The sequence below is a fragment of the Vombatus ursinus genome, unplaced genomic scaffold, assembly GCF_900497805.2.
Source record: "Vombatus ursinus unplaced genomic scaffold, bare-nosed wombat genome assembly UNPS02014809.1, whole genome shotgun sequence".
In the NCBI taxonomy this organism is placed as follows: domain Eukaryota; kingdom Metazoa; phylum Chordata; class Mammalia; order Diprotodontia; family Vombatidae; genus Vombatus; species Vombatus ursinus.
The window spans coordinates 15639708-15659876 of record NW_020954587.1 but is presented as its reverse complement, the minus strand read 5'-3'; the positions used below and the strand labels follow the sequence as shown (position 1 = coordinate 15659876).

The 20169-nt window shown below is 36.6% G+C and overlaps 1 protein-coding gene across 2 annotated transcripts in view; it reads left to right on the top strand.

The window, feature by feature from the left end:
- Positions 1–20169, top strand: part of RCAN1 (regulator of calcineurin 1) — a 111306-nt gene that overhangs the window by 88163 nt on the left and 2974 nt on the right. The window contains exons 1-3 of one of the 2 annotated variants that reach the window (XM_027875416.1): positions 4761–5013; positions 14677–14850; positions 19466–19625. In XM_027875416.1, the coding sequence (XP_027731217.1) occupies positions 4927–5013; positions 14677–14850; positions 19466–19625 (421 nt within the window). In that variant the 5' untranslated portion in view covers positions 4761–4926. Of the gene's footprint in view, positions 1–4760; positions 5014–14676; positions 14851–19465; positions 19626–20169 lie in introns of those variants that run through there. The other variant, XM_027875415.1, reaches the window with a different exon arrangement.

Here is a 20169-nt window from a genome sequence, read left to right as displayed (position 1 = left end):
CATCATGGACCCTAATAAATCATTCCCCTTGGTTACATGACCAACCCTTTGTCGGGGTTCAGGGAAAGGAGATCAGGGAAAACAGTACAATTATTTTACAAATAGTAGAATCAGAGTCATCTTTATAATTGAATCAGTATCAGTGATGATACAAGGTACCTTAGAGATCATCTTATCCAACCTCCTCTTTTTTACTTTTTATGTATGTATCTTCTTTCTTCATAGGCTAGTGAATACTTGACAAGCTACTTCAAAGCATGTGTCTAAAAGCTAAGGAATAAGCCATCAGGAAAGAAAACTGATAGACTATAAATTGAAAGTGATTGTTCACACAGATCACCATTGTGATGGCTGTAGCAGTGTCAAAGAATCACAAAATAAATGAACCAGAGAGGACTTTAATAATCAACTAGGCCAAATTCCTTATTTTATAGAGGAGAAAACTGAGCCCCAGAAAGGTTAAGTGGCTTAATCCTTTCTGACAGCTAGTCAGTGGCTCTGCTGCAACTAAAGCTTCATTCTCCTGACTCCCAGGGTCAGTGGTCTTTCCCATTATGGAATTATAGTGGGAGGATTGGATTAGAGTACTTTTTTATCTCAGCTCTACATTTTCACTGCCTGGAATTCTCTTCCTCCTCATCTCAGCTTCCTGGCTTCCTCCCGGTTTCAACTAAAGTCCCACCTTCTGCAAGAAGCCTTTCCCAGTCCTCCATAAGCTTGGTGCCTTCCCTTTGAAATTATATCCAATTTACCTCATATATGTCTTGTTTGTACATAGTTGTTTGTGTATTGTCTCCCTCAACAGACTTTGAGCTCCTTGAGAACAGGGGCTATTTTTTGCCTTTCTTTGTAACCCCAGCTCAGTGAGCACTTAATAAATGTTTGTTGACTTGACTTCAGACTCTTTTTCTGTAGGGAAGGGAAAGAAAGAGAATAAGGGTTTATATAGGTGCCTACCGTGTGCCAGGTACTGTGCTCAGCACTTTTTACAAACATTATCTCATTTGATCCTCACGACAACTCTTCAAGGAAGGTGCTATTATTATCCCCATTTTACAGTTGAGGGAACTGAGGCAAACAGAAGTTAAGTGACTTGTTCAGGGTCACAAAGCTAATAAGTGTCTGAGTCTGGATTTGAACTCGGGTCTTCCTGAATCCAGGCCTAGCCCTAACCCCAAAGTCCTAGAGAAATCTCTTAAATAACTCTTAGGTGTGGCTTATGTCTGGGGTCTCTCCCAAAAGAAGATTAACAGGGTCGCTTCAAAAAGATGCTAACTGAACTAAGAATATTTTTGAGAAAGCCATTTATTTCCTCTACCACAAAAGAAGCTCTTAAAGCAAAAAAAAAAAGACTTAAGTGCACATTAGCGCATACTTAAAACATAACCCTCTTATTTATATTCCATTATTAATATATTAATGCTAAAACACAATACTTTTAATACTCTTTTATAATACTCCATTATGTTCTTCCAGAAAGTCAATACTTAAAAACATGAAATACTATTGGACCACTGAACAAGTGTCTTCCTTTCACCTCAGATCATACTGGCTTATCAAAGGTACATATCACCTGTCTATCCATGAATGCATGACTTAATAAGTGGCTCCAAAAAGTTTTGACGACATGGTTCTGTTACTGTGGAGACCTTCCTGCTGGTGGTGCACTTATCTTCTGAAGAGGGTATCATTGTAGGGAACAGCTCCCACTGGATCTCTTGAGCCACCAAGACTGGAAACCTCCATCTCTTAGGACAGCACTGTTCCATCACCTGTGCTACAGAAAAGAAATACTGAGCAGAAGAGGCAGCTGGGGACTGCAGAGTCAGTTGCCAGCTCCCTTGGGGAGGCTCAAGTTCTCCCTGACATGTGCATGCAGCCACAGTAACTGCTGCTAGGGACCCAGAAAAGGAAAACCCTCTCCCTTCCTTGCTGGAAGTCCAAAAGAAAGATGGCAAGCCTAGTGACTCGCTCAGAAGAAACAGGGACTGCTGGATCCTTCCAGATTCTGGTGCCTTCCCTCTGTTGATTATTTCCAGTTCATCCTGAATGTGACTTGTTTGAAAATAGTTGTTTGCATGTTGTCTCCTTCATCATACTGTGTGCTGTTTGACAGCAGGGACTGACTTTTACCTTTTTTTATTTTTGTATCTTTAGCTCTTAACACAGTGCCTGGCATATTGTAGGCACTTAATAAATCTTTACTGATTGATCGACTGTTTTCATCTTCTTTCTGGCTCAGTTGCCAGTTGTCTTTGGCACAACCTGTAGTCACAAGGATCCAGTCACCAACCATAGGCCTCTGGTGGTGCATGTCCTTTAGTGAGAATCCAGAGCACAACAGAAGGGGCCATGCTCCATGGGAAGTGTTCTAATCCAACCCCCAACCACAAGATCATTCATTGTATTAAGATTTTTCAGTGATTCTTTGCAGACAATTTGTGGCCCACCAGAACTAGTAATTGAAAGCTAGAGTTTTGAATGGCAAAAAGTCACCTAAAAATAGAAGCTAACTACCCCACCAAACTCAATTTAAATGAAACCTTGGATCAAAGGCTGGCCTGTGAGTGAAAGGTTTTTGGTTAGCTCTAGGGGAGCCTTATTTAAGAAGGGTGCCCTTTCTTTACAGAATGATAATTCCAAAATCATAAAGTACCAATAATTTCACTTATTTTATCTATGTCATCAAACAAATGATAACTAAACTAAAACATAACTAAAAACAAGTTGATTGTTGTTACTTTAAGTGGTCTTCCTCAAGCTTACTCATGTGTTAACTTTGCTCAGAGGAGGAAAGAAGGTAGAATTTCCTCTTCCTCCTTATTCTTCTTTTCATATACATTTCTTGTTCTCTGACCATCAACCCTGACTACCTTTTACCTCCTATCTCCATTTGACAATGTAGAACAGTGGATAGAAAACTGGATTAGAGAGAGAATTTGACACATGCCAACTTTGCTTTGTGACCTTGCGAATGTCACTTCACATCTCTTGGACATCAATTCCTTCACCTGCAAATGAGGCATTTGGATCAGAAAATCCTTTTTTGGCTTTTAATGTTTTCTATTTCCCCACATAACAGGAAGAGAAGAGAGAAAGAAAAAAGACAGGAGATGGTAGAGTGGGTGGAGGACATTCCAGGGCCATTTTCACCCAATCAGAAAGGGTGGAATGAAATTAAAAGCTTCCAAAAAAAGAATCGGAATGCCTTTCCACCTCCTTCCACCCCACCCCAAGTCCTAAATCTATGTCCAGGTTAAGCAGCTGAAATCTTGGCAATGGAATGGCAAGTTCTTCAGTAATAGGCAATCTAATAAGCAGTCCCCAGCAACCTCAAAGAACAACATTGACTGTGGGGATTAGTGTGTCCTTTATTTTCTCAGCAGCTTTTAGAATTTGTACATTTAGATCTTTTCAGATTGAAAGTGATGGTTAATTGGCATAGCAAAGCCTATATAATGTACATAATTTGTCAGCCAGTCAAATTGCATCACAATTAAACATCTTGTTTAGTAAGATTATGTTTGACTTTTTGGGATGGGATACGTTTGCTGTTAAGTTTTGTCTTGCTTGGTTTTTAAACCACTCACAAAGTTTTAAGAGTTCTTCAAAATTCATTTTTGAACTTACATTCTGATTGCTGCCACCACCACCCCTTTACTTTGAAAGCTCAAATGCCATTCTATGCTTCACTAGAAAAAGCTTTATAAAATAATCTGCTCATACATAGGTTGTAAAAGGAAATTGAAAAGACTGTTAAGGGCCCAGGAAGGGAAGTACTTTGTTAGTACTTTGAATTGGCAAAATATTTAGCATTTTGACAAGAGTTTCAGGCTTTTGAAGTGGAAAGTGGCAAAGAATCTAACTATCCTACCTAGGCTTGTGTGTAATCTTACATGAAAAAAATCCACCTGAACTTTGGTCTTCAATAAGGCTGTGCATTCTGTCTCTCTGCTCTCCCTTTCAAAACACTGATCCCCATGCAACTTAAGAAAGAAGTCTCATTATTGCATGATTTAAATATATTTAACATATATACAAATATGTACGTGTGTGTGTGTGTGTGTGTGTGTGTGTGTCTAAGTCTCCAGGAGCAGCATTCTTTCAGATATCAGAACAGTCAAGCTTAAGGTTTTCAAAAGAAATTCTTAGGGCTCCTTGTAGAAATAAAAACTGAGGGACCCTTTTTTTCTTAGTAAAACATTGAAACACAACATAGTGAATAGTAACTGGGACATTCATCCAATCAAAAGTTAAATTAGAAAAATTATGTTTCAAAATTAATTTCATTGTTAGATTTATTGATCAAGACAGATTTCAAAATCTGTTCTCTAATCTCCTAATTTGAAAATTTCATCAAGTTTTCAGAAACCACAAGGATCAAAAATGCTAAGACATTTGTTTCCAAGTTTCCAGGAGCCTTGAAATTTCCCTAAGGGTAATTACTGTTTACTGCTCTAGACCTTCCTCCTTTTCTGCAGTAACATTTTCCATCTTAGGGAGAGCCATCCCATTCAAGTGAGGAGCATGTTGTCTGAGCACTGAATGGAATTACTACCAATGGAAACTATGCTGCAAGAGGAGTTGATAAAGCAGCTGCTGTGCAAACCTCAGCTGCTTTTTCCATCCTCCCAAAGCAAAGTTAATTAGCATAGGGAAAGTGACTAATGTGCTTACGTCACCTCTTTCCAGTAGAAGCTTACATTTTGTCCCTGATTGCCTGTAAGCATGCAGGACTTTATTCAGGAATTTGCTGTCCCATACAGGATACTCTGAAAGCTACTCTTTTTTTCCCCAAGGGGCTGGACTGCTTTCCTTTATAAATGCTCTCTACCGAAAGAACTTGTAGCTTCTTTAAAAAGTACTCCACTCGGGACTTTGCCACTCTTCTCTCTAGCTACCATTAGCAGTTAAAAAAGAGGCAAGATGCATTTTAGAAATTTTAACTACAGTTTTAGCTCCTTGATTGCCTGTGTTGCACACAGTGATGTCTTCTGTGAAAGTGAAACCAGGGTAAGACTTCCAAAATTAATGTGATTTAAAAGGTTAGCTCTGGGACTTTTAGCTAAAAGGCTAAAAATTGGTTGAGTGTCATTGTTACCTTGTGGATTTTAAGAGTTTAAGAAGGATTTAAGATAATTTTATTTTTAAATTTTGAAAATTACAACTTATGGCACATTGAAAGAAACTTTTTGGGATGTGTGTATTCTCTTTGGCTTGAATCAAAACAGAAGTTAGCATTGTGTCTGTGGATCCATTATAAAAGACAGTAAACTTTCCTAAAAAATTTGTTGTTTGATGGTCATTTGATGGAACTCTGATATGAAATAGTATTGACAATCTGAAAAAAGCAAATTATTTGTATATTTTTGGAAATGGGCTTTACATCATCAGTGTTTTGTTTTGTTTTGTCTTAAAGACTCAGCTTCTATCTCTAGGTTGTAAGAAGGAAGAAATAATAATAAAATCTAAAAATGCAATGAATCATTGAAGTGTGGAGTCTCAGTGCCTTCCTAAAAAGCACAGCTTGCTAGTGAATAAAGGGATTCTAATTAATAAAATGCAGAGAAATGATTCACCAAATGAAACCTAGACGATTTTTGTTACCTTATATATTTTTTTCCTTTCTAGTTTGCCTGTTAACATTTCTTAGGATCTAGCTAACTGTCCTTTAATATTTTAGTATTATATATGAATCCTGATGGGCTAATTTAATTTTGCCTCTCAATAAAGATAATAAGCACTTTACTGAATGGCAACATTTTTTATAGCAACTGCAACAATTTGAAAAATCATTCTTCACTTATTTTCAGGGTACTGTGCTAGGAGCTGGGGGTACAAAGGCAGAAATAGAAAGCCCCCTGACCACAAGGAGGTTACAGTCTACTGGGAGGGTATAAATAAGTATACTATGGGGGTGGGGGGAAGGATTAAGGAGAGAACGCTAACAACTGGGAAAATAAGGAAAAGCTTCAATAGAGATAGCACTTGACCTGGGCCTTGAATGGAGCCAAGTCCAAAATATTTAGATGAATGACCTGGCTATTCCATTCACTGTAATATCTTTAAAAATAAAGTTAAAGGGTAAGAAAGAGGGATACACTGGGAGAAAGGGCCTCAGTTTCCTCATGTGCAAAACAGTAATAACAATACTCATACTGGCTATTTTACAGGGCAGTTCTAAGGATCTAATGATACCATGTATGTGAAAGCCTTCATAAACTCTAAATGCTATTTGTAAGCTATTATTATTCACTGAATGTGATCCAGCAGAAAGAGTACATTTTGATTGTAATGTTATTTAAGGCAGAGATTATATATTCTTTTTTATAGGTTATACATGTGTAATCATGCAAAACATATTTTTATATAGTCATGTTGTAAAGGAAAACAGACCAAAATAAAAACCTAAGAAATATAAAGAAAGTTTAAAAAAACCATGCTTCAATCCGTATTCAGATTCCATCAGTTCTTTCTCTGGGTATAGATATCATTTCTCATGATAAATCCTTCAGAGTTGTCTTGTATTATTGTATTACTGAGAATAGCTAAGTCTATCAAAGTTGATCATCACACAGTGTTACTGTTACTGTGTACAATGTTCTCCTGATTCTACTCATTTCACTTTGCATCAGTTCATGTAAGTCTCTCTAGGTTTTTCTGAGAGCATCTAGCTCATCATTTCTTATATCACAGTAATATTCCACCACAATCATATACCACAGATTGTTCAGCCATTCCCCAATTGATGAGCATTCCCTCAATTTCCAATTCTTTGCCACCAGAAGAGAGCTGCTATAAATATTTGGGCAGAGTTCCAAATTGCTCTATATAATGGTTGAATCAGTTTACGACTCCACCAACAGTACATTAGTGTCTAAATTTTCCTCACATCCCCTCCAACATTTATCTTTCTCCTTTTCTGTTTTATTCGTCATATTGTCCACATACCTATTAGATATGAGGTAGTACCTCGGTATTATTTTAATTTGCATTTCTCCAATTAATAGTGATTTAGAGCATTTTTTTTTCATCTGGCTGTAGATAGCTTTGATTACTTCATCTGAAAACTGACTGTTCATATGTTTTGTTCATTTATCAATCGGGGAATAGCTCTTATTTTTAAAAATTTAATTCATTTCTCTATATATTTAAGAGATGAGGCCTTTATCAGAGAAACTTGCTTCAAATTTTTTTTCACAGTTATGATTGCTAACTGTATTTCCCTCCATCCTGTTTCCCCTCTGTTTAGTCTATTCTCTCTCTCCTTTCACCCTCTCCCTCCTCAAAAGTGTTTTACTTCTGGCTATTGCTGTGCCCCAATCCATCCTCCCTTCTATGAGCACCCCACACCTTATCCCCTCCCTTCCTACTTACTTATAGGGTAGGATAGATTTCTATACCCGAGTGAGTGTGTATGTTATTCCCTCTTTGAGCCAATTCCAATGACAGTAAGGTTCAAACATTCCTCACCACTTCCTCCATTATCCCCTCCACTGTAATAGCTCTTTCTTGCTTCTTTTATGTGAGATAATTTACCCTATTTTACCTCTCCCTCTCTCTTTCTCCCAGTGCATTCCTCTTTCTCACCCTTTAATTTTATTTTTAAAGATATCATATTGAATTCTTACCTGTACCCTCTATCCATCCATCCATCTATCTATCTATCTATCTATCTATCTATCTATATATATATATATTCCTTCTAACTGCCCTAATAAGAAGAAAGTTCTTATGAATTACAAGTATCATCTTCCCATGTAAGAATGTAAACAGTTTAACCTTATTAATTCCCTTATAATTTTGCTTTCCTATTTACCTTTTTGTGTTTCTCTTGAGTCTTGTATTTGGAAGTCAGATTTTCTATTTAGCCCTGGTCTTTTCATCAGGAATGCTTGAAAGTCCTCTATTTTATTGAATATCTGTTTTTTTACTCTGAAGGATTATACTCAGGTTTGCTGGGTAGGTGATTTTTGGTTGTAATCCTAGCTCCTTTGCCCTCCAGAATGTCATCTTCCAAGCCCTCCAATCCGTTAATGTAGAAGCTGCTAAATCTTGTGTTATCCTGACCATGGCTCCATGATACTTGAATTGTTTCTTTCTGGCTGCCTGCAGTATTTCCTCCTTGACCTAGGAGTTCTGGAATTTGGCTATATTTGGAATATATATATATATATTCCAATATATATATGGAAGTTTTTATTTTGGGATCTCTTTTAGGAGGTGATTGATGAATTCTTTCAATTTGTGTTTTACCCTCTGATTCTAAAATGTCAGGGCAGTTTTCCTTGATAATTTCTTGAAAGATGATGTGTAGGCTCTTTTTTAAATTATAGCTTTCAGGAAGTCCAATAATTTTTAAATTATCTCTCCTGGATCTGTTTTTCAGGTCAGTTGTTTTTCTAATACAATATTTCACATTATCTTCTTCTTTTGGTTTTTATTGTTTCCTGATGTCTCATAGAGTCATTAGCTTCCATCTGCTGAATTCTAATTTTTAAGGAATTATTTTCTTCAATGAGGTTTTGTGCCTCCTTTTCCATTTGGCCCATTCTGCTTTTTAAGGCATTCTCCTACTGTTTGGCTTTTTGTACCTCTCTTACCATTTGGCCTATTTTGTTTTTTAAGGTATTATTTTCTTCAGTATTTTTTTTTGTCTCCTTTACCAAGCTGTTGCCTCTTTTTTCATGATTTTCTTCCATCACTCTTATTTCTCTTCCCAATTTTTCCTCTACCTCTCTTACTTAGTTTTAAAAATCCTTTTTGAACTCTTCCATAGCCTGAATTCATATTTTTCTTAGAGGGTTTGAATGTTGCAATTTTGACTTTACTGTCTTCTTCTGTGTGTGTTTTGACCTTCCTTGTCACCATAATAACTTTCTGTGGTCAGAATTTTTTTCTATTGTTTGCTCATTTTCCCAGCTTATTTTTTTACTTTTAACTCTTTGCTAAAGTGGGACTCTGCTTCCAGGGTGAAGGGTGCACTGTCCCAAGCTTCAGGGGTTTTGTACAGTTGTTTTCAGAGATACTTCTAGTGACCTGTAAGTTGTCAGTTCTTCCAAGGGGGTATGATCTAAGGAGAGGTGTGTTTGCTACTTTTCTGGCCTGTGCTCTGGTCTGTGAGTGACCATAAGGACTCTTGTGATGAGGGTCTCTGATATCCTCTTCACCCTGGGACTGCCACCCAGGAGTGCAACCTGGATCTGAAGACAGGCAAAGCAACAGAGTTCTGCCCCTATTGCCAACAAAGAGACTCCTGTAATTTCCTTCTGACCAGTTGTTTGACTCCCTTACCATCTGTGGACTGAGAGCTACAGAAAAAGCCATCGCAACTGATTCACTCCCAAGGCCAGCTCCTGGTTTGCTGGGACCTGGTCGAGCTAGAAAATTGTTTCACCCCATCCTTTTGTGGGTTCTGCTACTCCAGGATTTGTTTTAGGGAATTATTTAAAGGTCTTTGGAGGGGTTTAAGGGAGCACTCAAGGGAGTCCCTGCCTTCTCTCTACTATCTTGGCTCCATCCTCTCCAGAGGTTATAATATTCTAACCTAATTTGTACAAATACTAATTGATATTTAAATGTTAGAAATATGAAACTATAACTGAAGGTTCAACAATATTTATCAGCTTGGAGAGCCCTAGTACTGAAACTGGAAGCTAAGCCCCTTCCCCTAAAGGATAGAGAGAATAGTTGAGGCAAGGAAGGCAGCTTGCCAACCTTTCCCCCCAAAGCCTCCACCTCCAGCAAGGCAGTCTTGGAGGGCTAAGAACTCCTGAGGTTCCTCCCCAATTCTCCAGTACACTTTCTCATTCTCTCTGATGTCGTCTCTTCCCCAGGATATGTTTCCTGTACTTCTCTCCCTTACAGTGAGTATAGACTGAGCTTCCAGCCTGAGTCTAAGAGCTTTCCAAGACAGACATTGGTGAACCAGTTATATGAGGAAATCAATCACGTAGTTTTTGATTGCTTAAAAAATGATGGCTTGAGAAAGCATAGTAATATATAATCTTGTTCATGCTTTGCAAGAATTGTCATGACATCTGTGAGAAAAAACTTTGTTGGTTGTTTTTAAGGGAATAGTGATGATAAGGCATTATCAATACAGGGATTTATCATTCTAGGAATTTATCATTTCCTATTTTATGTCTGTTTTATTGTTTCTTCTCTTTTTTTAATATATTTTTATTAATAAATTTATTTTTAGTTTTCAACATTTACTTCCATAAGATTTTGAGTTCCAAATTTTCAGCCCATCTCACCCCTCCCCCCACCCCAAGATGGCATGAATTCTGAATACCCCTTCCCCTAGTCTGCCTTCCCTTCTATCTCTCCCCCCTTCTCTTAACCCCTTCCCCTTCTATTTTCCTGTAGGGCAGGATAGATTTTTTGTACCCCATTTCCTGTATTTCTTATTTCCCACTTGCATGTGAAAACATTTTTTTAAACATGTGTTTTTAAAACTTTGGGTTCCAAATTCTCTCCCTTCCTCCTTCCCCACCCACCCTCATTGAAAAGGTAAGCAACACAATATAGGTTATAGATGTGCAGTTATGCAAAACACTTCCATAGTAGACATGCTGTGAAAAACTAACTCTACTTCCCTTAATCCCATCCCACCCCCCCATTTATTCTATTCTTTCTTTTGACCCTGTCCCTCCTCAGAAATATTTGCTTCTGATTACCCCCTTTCCCAATCTGCCCTCCTCTCTGTCATCCCCCTACTCTCTTGTCCCCTTCCCCCCCATTTTCCTGTAAGGTAAGACAGATTTCCATACCCAATTGAGTGTGTATGTTATTCCTTCCTTAAGCCAAATCCTATGAGGATAAGATTCACTCATTCCCTCTCACCTTCCCTGTTTCCCCTCCACTGTAAGAGCCTTTTCTTTTGTTTTTTTTGTGAAATAGTTTATCCCATTCTACCTCTGTCTTTCTCCTTCTCCTAGTATAATCCTTTCTCACCCCTTAATTTTATTCTCCAGATATGAACCCTTCATCTTCAACTCACCCTATGCCTTCTATCTATCTGTCTGTCTGTCTATCTATCTATCTATCTATATATATATAATACATATAATTTTTCCCTTCAACTACCTTCTTCTAACTCTTTTAATAAGTCACCTTTTCTTAATTATAAATTCAATAATAGTTGAACAGTCATGATATCTGTTGATGAGATCATGTGAAATTGCAGATTAATTAAGCCCAACTTTCCACATGAATTTTGTCCATGTTGCAGTAGAAAAAAAGACTTAGCAGTACACATGCAGCTGAAACACTTTTATCATCTAACCTAAACATATGTATATGAATTATAAATTATAGAAATAGAAGAGACATAGGATAGCATTGAGCAAAGCAACAGTTTGTATCATTGTCCTTATTCTGCAATAAACACATATAATAAACACTCTATACAAAATTCCTCAGTGTGTAGGTGACAGCTGCTAATTTATCCCTTGTTCATTATGAAAGGAAACTAGTAAGCTCTAAGCCAAATATATGACCTGCCTTTCTTTTCTCTCTATTCCTTTGGACATATCCCCTTAAATCCAGGAGGGGAGTAAACATACGACAGAGGCAACAGATTCTTGTTTTTTATTGGCTTGAGCATTTAAAGTCAATCCAATCCTTCTTTTTAGGTGATATTTTTCATCTCTCTTCCCTAGCACTAACACAATTCTGTATTTTAATAGCCATGTACATTAATGTAACTAATTTCTGAAAATTCAAAATAAAAAATGAAAGTGTCATCAAGGAGTTTACTTTCTTCTGTGTGGGTGGGGATTTGACATGTACACAAATCAGAATAATAAGAGATATTATCCTGTGATGGAAGCAACGGAGTTTTATCTGACACTTTGAGAGTCTATATGTCTTTTTCTGTTAGCCTGAACCAGTTTTGTCTATTTTGGACAGAAATCTCTTAGAAGACAGAAGATAGATAGACAGTAGATAGATGGATGGATAGATATAATTTTTCTTACAATCAGTTTCAACAGCCAGTCCCACAGAGATATTGCTACTTTAACATTAATTGGGAAGAAATTCTTATAGAGAACTAGCAATTAACTGCACTACAAGGAGACCAAATTACTAAATTTAAACTGCTGTTTCCTAAAAATAAAAATTGCAAGTTAGTTGTCACCTTGTGACTGAATTGGGATCAATAGAAGTTAATGATCATTCTTGTCAATGATTGGTATTGAAGGAATTAACCATCATCTGTTAAAAGTCTGTTCAAGACTAAGAGAGTTTAGCTATTATTTATTCTTGTGAGAGATTGGGACTGAAGTCAAGAGTCAATTCAAAGACTAGGAGAGTTTAACTATTGTTTTGTGAGAGAAGCTGAAGAGATTCTGTGGGAGACCTGAGTTTGACTCTTATTTAGAGGAGACACCTTGAAGAGAATTCCTGAAAGGCTTGATTATTGATTACTATCTTGAGAGAACTGTGTTTTGAGTTGAGAAGAATTCAGTGGCAGTACTGGTGAGCATATTTTATCATACTCTTCCCTCTGCTTTTGAAGAACTTGAACTGTGAACTTTTCTCACTGTCAATGCATTATACTTATTTATGTTTTTGGATAGTTATTTGCTACTGAAATAAATTATGTGACCAGTAACATTGATTGTTGTTTTAGACTATAATAACAGGGGTTTGAGATAGAGGAGCAAAAGCATATGAGAAAAGAGATTTTTCTGGTTTATTTATTAACTAGGGTGGAGGCTTGAAGCTAAGTGATTAGTGAGAGATATGTGCATTTCTGTTAATTTATTAGGAATTATCAAAACATATTCCTTGATTGCCTTAGAACTCTGATAGAGAATTAATAAGCAATGATCCAGTAGCAGTGAGAGAGGGGTAAAGATTAATGTCTTGTAGACTGATATATATGCACAATCCACCAATATTAACTGGTCTACTTGTTGGAAGTCTTGATCTCATACCTGTTATATTTCTATAATGTAAACCAAATAGTGTGAGTCAGGGCACCTGGACTTTTATCCCTAATGCTGACTCTGATCTCATCAAGAAAAAATAAGAGGGTCAGGGTAGATGTTCTCTAACGCTCTATGAATTTACAACAATTTATATAACTTTCTTAAGAATATTTGGGGAGAAATATGAACAGATATAAATAGAAGTCACCTTATCATGGTATAGTGCATAGAATGCTGGATTTGAAGACAAGAAGATGGGAGTTTGAATCCCTTCTTAGATCTTTAACTTCCCAACCTTAGTTTTCTCATCTGTAAAGTTGAAATGGTAACAATATCTACCCGAGGAGCTTGGGGGAGGATCAAATGAGATAACAAGTGTAAAGCATTTTGCAAACCTCAAAGTGCTATAGAGATGCAGCTATTGTTGGTGTTGTTGTAAATTATAAAATATAAGGGTTCTACAAACACTTTTTAAGCAAGATACTGTGCTATGTGCTGGGGATGCAAAGGCAAAAATGACATCATCTGTGTCCTTAAGGAGCTTACATTCTTGAGGCAGGGGTGAAGGATATCACACGTAAGCAAAGCAGTATAGTATAAAGCAGGGTGAGAAAGAAGTAAAGAAAAGAGCCAAGTATTCTGGGAATACAAGAAAAAGGGAAGAACACCATTAAGTGAGGGGATTGGAGTCAGATGGGTATCTTTTATATACCTTTCAGCTCATTTTTCCTTGATTCAGTTCTTTATAGCTGTATAGTATTTTTTATTTGTTCCCCACTTTAGATTATGATAAATTGCTCTTTTGGGGTAATAACATGCTGCCGAATTTAGATGAGCTTTTAATAGTGGATTTATAATGAGAACATTGATGATATCTGTTTTTAAATGATACTGTATTCTGTATTCTATCTATAAACTTCTAATAATAAATAAAGTTTTTATTTCTAAGATCTCATACCATTTCATAATAATTATGCATCCACATAACAGCTCAGAGATGCAAAAATGTATTAAGTTTTCTAAAACCAGTATATAAAAAAACCAACTATTTGTTTTACATTATTTTTAACTCCCTATTATTTTGTTAATAATGAGTGAAAGGGAAAAAAATTTTTAAAAATTTAATTTCTTCCATTGAATTAAAAAGTTTCATTAACTTGTTTTTAACTTACTTTCCATCAAAATGGATTTTAGATTGGCATTATTATTTTTTAAGTCTTGCATAAAATGGTTTTCTTCATTTGTATAGTACCAATCTATAAATGGTGGTTTCAGCAAATAGTTCTTCTACATATTTCCACAAAAATAAGTAGAAGTGAGCCTTAAACATGGGTTTTTTATTCAACCAAGTATGATTAGAAAATACATTCTGAAAGTCAATAAATTTAAGCTATATCAAATTAAGGAAATTAGAGAATTTCAGGACTGAGATTAGAAAATACCTTGTTCCTGATTCCCCAGGTTCCCCAGAGGAGTCAGGGAGGGGTGAGAGAGGCCAATCACAAAATAAAAGGTTGCGTATCAATTCTTTTGGGGGGCTGTATTATAATATTTTATCTGAATGGGAAGGCTGAATTTCTGTCCTTACATTATTGAAGAAAATAAAAATTTGTCAGTTCCTAGAATAATTGGGAACAGCTCAGCCTAGCTGAGTTCCCCTATATGTAGTAAGTCATCTAAGAAGAGACCCTGAAAAGCTTGCTGAGATGTAACTTCTCTTTTTGTCATTTTTCAGACCAAATTTGAATCTCTCTTTAGAGCATATGACAAGGATATTACCTTCCAGTATTTTAAGAGCTTCAAACGAGTACGAATAAACTTCAGTAACCCGTTGTCTGCAGCAGATGCCCGACTACAACTTCATAAGAGCGAGTTTCTGGGGAAGGAAATGAAATTATATTTTGCTCAGGTAAGTTGGAATAAGTACAGAGTATTCTTCTAAAATATGATCTCTTTCTCTACACCCTCTACACACGCACACACACACACACACACACACACCATGCACCTGCTATTACCAGGTGTTCTGCTACTGCAGCTTATGAATTGATTTAAAAGTCCAAACTCAAGACTTGTCAAATTTGGTGATGACTAACTGGTACCACACTTTTAATAGCATCTAAGATGGGCAGGTCACATTTTTGTTTTGTTTACAAGGAACATAAAAGTACTGGTAGTTAGAATATATTGGAGTATATTAGAAATCAGCTGTGGAAATCAGAAGGCATAAATAAATTAATAAGTGGCTGTGTGTAGTGATAATTTACAGAAGGAAGTAGAAAATAATATCGATTTCGTTCATTTGTTTTTTTCCTTTAAATCTTTTCTTATATAAACTTGATAACTTTCAATAAGCACAAGCTTTCAGGTTCACAAACAAAAGCCAAAAGAGCATCATACATTAAATCATGAACTTTTCAATATTTATAGGGTATCCTAAATATGCAGATTGAAATTAACAAAGAAATATCAGATTTGTCTTATTTGTTTACATGCACCCTCATTTTTTTTGTGTTTTTTAGATGTTACTATTGTGTTATTTTCACATGTAGGGAGTACCATGATTTGGTTGCTTATGGGAAATAGGGCAAAGGCACTGTCTCAGCTAGATCCACCTGCCCTTTTCAGTCCTTCTACTGAGTTGATTTGCACGCAACCTGGAGGATTATGGAGAGATGGAAAACTTCTCATTCCAACTCCACCCAGCTCCTTTACAATTTGCTAATAAGTGCAGTATAACTTGAAAGGCTAGAACCCAAGTTTTGAAGGAAATTGAAAGGAACTTCAGACCATGACTGAAAAGAGTTCATACCAAGCAGCCCTAAGCAGCCACAGGAGTTAAAGGATAGACCCAAACATGCCTAATGCCTTCTGTTTCTAGCTATTTTGGCTTGTTTGGCTAAGGTTTGCATCTCAAAAAAAGCTAAAGATAACTGGGACTGTGAAGCTGAAAGACCAGCCAGCCCTATGGATTCTATGTGGAGGAAATTATGTCACACCTGAAGGTCAGTCAGTCTGGGCAAAGAGCACTAGCAGCCAAGTTAAGAAGCTTCCCCACTGGGAAAACGCACAAAGAGGCTGCAGATGAAGAAGCCACATTATGGCTGACCATCAGCAGAACGCAGCAGCAGCAGCAGCTCAGCAAAGATGCCCATCTGAGAGCAGTGTGATAATGTTTGCAAAAGGTAGAAATTGTGTATCCCTCTCTGTGGGTTCTCTGGTCATGCATATTGTGCTATAGTTATTTATGGAAGGGAAGGCACACACATGCAGAACGCAGATGGCTCACACCTCTGACACGGCGGAGCCACCAACATGCTCTGATGACATTATCACCCTCCTCTTTTCTAAGCTTTTTTTGCTGAACAACTGCTGCCCTCTGCTGACAAATCAACTAAGGAGAAAGACTGGGGCCAAGTGGAACCAGGAACCTTTGCTCCACTTTCCACCAACAACCAAAATCTATGTACTCTCTCTTCATAGTTGTAATTTGTGCATAGTCATGCTTTTTAGTCTGCTTTCTTCACTCTCTATTTCATTTCAATCTTGTCACATTTCTTTATAGTCTTCATCTTTGCTATTTCTTATGACATAAAAGAGCAGCTAGGTGGAAGGCTTGGAGTCAAGAAGACTCATCTTCCTGAGTTCAGATCTGGCCTTGGAGATTTACTAGCTGTGTGACCCTGTTTGCCTCAGTTCCTAATCTGTAAAATGAGCTTCAGAAGGAAATAACAAGCCGCTCCATTTATCTTTGCCAAGAAAACCCCAAATGGGGTCATGAAGAGTTGGACACTACTGAAAAACAATACAACAATATGATGCAATAATATTACATTATGTTCATATACCACAATATGTTCAGTTATTCCCCAATCACTAGATATCTAGGTTGTTTCCAATTTTTTTACAATTATAAGAATGCTGCTTAAATCATTTTTGCACAGATCATTTGGGGGCTATTAATAACATCCTTTAATTATAGTCCAAATAATAGTTCCATTGAATCCAAGGGTATTAAGCAGCATTGATTTTTTTTCTTACTCTGCATACTCAGGAAGAAAACTGTTCCAAAAACTGTGAGTTGGAAAATAATTTTATATTCATTTACATAAGTATTCTAGGCCTGGCAGATATACATACACACACATATATATATACATACATACATACATATATATACATATTTGTGTGTGTGTATTTCCACATATATATATCTACACCGACATATGCACACAAACGCATGGTTTTTATATTGTAATTTGTTCAAAGGTTGAGACTATAGGTTCACTTCATATTAGCCTTGCATGTGCTCTGCTCACAGCAAGTTATAAATACTTGCATCAAAAAGTTTAATGAATAGCTCTAGTTTCAATCCTTAAAGCCAGCTGGTCTAACCATGAAAAGGGTTACACCCAAAACAAGTAGTATATTTTTAATAAATGTTTAATTTTGCTGCATAGCACACTCTTCTGGGGTAGGGGCGTGAGCCCCCCATTTACCACCATCAGGAGCTTTGTCGTTAAGACATTGATAAGCCCAAGAAGGACTAATAACTAAGTCATAAATTAATTTCTTAATTTATAATTCCTTTATAAATTACAATGTATTTTTACACATATTATTTTACATATATTATTATCTGTTTTAGGCTGCATATATCATGAGTTAGTGTTATTATTGTAACCCGAGACTTAAAGAATTTAAGTGACTTGCCCAAAGTCATATAACTTAAGTGGAAGTACTATCATCAACCCTTTTCTGTTTGTTTATAGATCTTGCCCATTTTCCCTCCTCTTCTATTTTACTAGTTTCTGAAAAAGTCCTTCTGTCTATATGAGTCACCAGTCTAGACCCCAGTTTGTCTGATATCTAGTCCAGTGCTCTTTCCTGTGCTATTTCCTGTGCTATTAATAGTAATATATTGAGAATAGTCCCAAGGGGCCAAGGAAAGGAAGGCATAAGGGATGAGTTTTGGAAATGTTACTGCTAAGTTAAAGGAAAGAATTTTAGTATAAGTTTTTCATCTTCCTAATAACATCAGTTATTTCAGTAGGGTGGGATATATTTCAATGAGTGTTCAAAAAATAGGTTTTTAGTAGAGGATTGTTACCTAACGAAAACAGAGCTTTAAAATGTCAAGTCTCTTCAGACATAATGCTAGTGATACCTTCACTTCATCAAATTAGGAGTCACTCTCGACCTCTTGACCTAGGTTACCAAGGACCTTAGTCTTTTGCTGTCAAGTTATTCCACTCTGTTAATCTTTTAGCCACCTCACCCTGTGCCCATTACCCCCTTATCATCTTATTTGGTGAAACCTCACCTTCAGTTTTTGTGGATACTTATTTTAAACATTTGCCAACTTGTTCTTTTTCCATTCTTCTTGTTCTTCTAGAAAATGGACTTTTCAAAAGTCTGCCTACCAAAATCTTTAACAGATTTTTCACATTTACCAGGAATATAACTTAAAGATGTTATTAATAGCCAGAAAAAGATCTCTTTGTGCAAATATGATTTTAGTAACATTCTTTGTAACAATGTAATAAATAGCAATAAACCTCAGTGACCTAAAACACAGAGCCAATGTTACATAGGTAGCATGGATTTAATGAGAGGATTAGACTGAAATTGAAGAAGAAGGATTTCTAGTCCTATCTCTGCCACTAAGCCTTGTGGGATCTTGAACAAACCTCAGGTTCTTCATCCATAAATTTAGAAAGTTTTAGACTATGATATCTCTGATATCTCTAAAAAGTATGTTTAAGATGGCTACGTAATTTCAGCATGATTATTAAAGCAGTTGACCTGGAGTGCACTAGGTCTATGGATAGAGTTTGGTGGGTCCATGAACTTAATGGACCTAAAAAAAATATTTATTTTCACTAAATTCTAGCTGAAATTTAACATTTTCTTCAATTATGAACATAGTCACAAAAATCTTATTCTGAGAAAGAGTCTATGGGCTTCCCCAGACTGCCAAAGGGCATAAAAAAAAAGGTTAAGAACTCCTGATCTATACCTGTGAGCTTTACTGACTAAGAGAGTGCTCTGAATGTAGAACAATTATTTTTTAAAAGCTTCCATATGTTTAGTAATGTGATTACATAGTATTGACATACATTATCTCATATACCCACAATAAACCTTTGGGGAAGGTAATGCAGGGATTTTTATCATCATTTATTATCATCCCCATGTCTCTGAGCCCAAGATTTGGAAACTGGGACTCAGAAAGTTTCACTGGTTTGTCCAAGGTCACACAGCTAATTAGGCAATGTGACTTGTTTAAGGATCTTTTTTTCTGATCATGGTAAGATCACTTTAGAATCATCACTAGATTCACAAGTGTTTTTATGCCCGAGCATTTTTTTTTTCAGTCTCACAACTGTCTTTTTGGGCATTTCAGTTATATTTAATAGTTTAATGGTACAATAGATTATAATACAATGAGAGAGCCTTGTTCATATGCTTTAACTTCTTGCTGAAGAATCCTTCTGAAAATGTTGATGTTCTTTTCCCTTTAGACTTTGCACATAGGAAGCTCCCACCTGGCTCCACCTAATCCAGACAAACAGTTTTTGATTTCTCCTCCTGCCTCTCCCCCTGTTGGCTGGAAACAAGTGGAAGATGCTACTCCAGTCATTAATTATGATCTTTTATACGCTATCTCCAAGCTAGGGCCAGGTAAGGACTATTCTTTTTTTTTTTTTAAAGGCAATCGGGCCTAAGTGACTTGTCCAGGGTCACACAACTAGTGTCAAGTGCTTGGTCTGAGACCGGATTTGAACTCAGGTCCTCCTGACTTCAGGGCCAGTGCTCTATCTCCTGGGCTGCCTAGCTGCCCTAGGACTATTCTTATAGCAAATGTAACAATGGTAGAAATCTGGGGAGAGAAGCAAAAGAATGTGAGGGGAGGAGGAGGTTGTGAAGATGTTAACATTCAAGGATAGCATTCTTCCCCATCACCTTCTTCATTTCATACAATTTAAACCGAGTACATTTTTATTCTTCTTCCTCAGAGCTATTTTTGTTTTGTTCCACTCTGAATTCAATTCAGTTTAACAGGCTTTTATTATAGGCTTAATGTCTTCTTTTTTCAGTAAAAACTTTGGAGGGAAGGAGGTAGGAGAGAGAAAAAAAAAATTTTAATTGGAAAAACATTATATGTCCCTGACATACACACACACACACACACACACACACACACACACACACACACACACACACA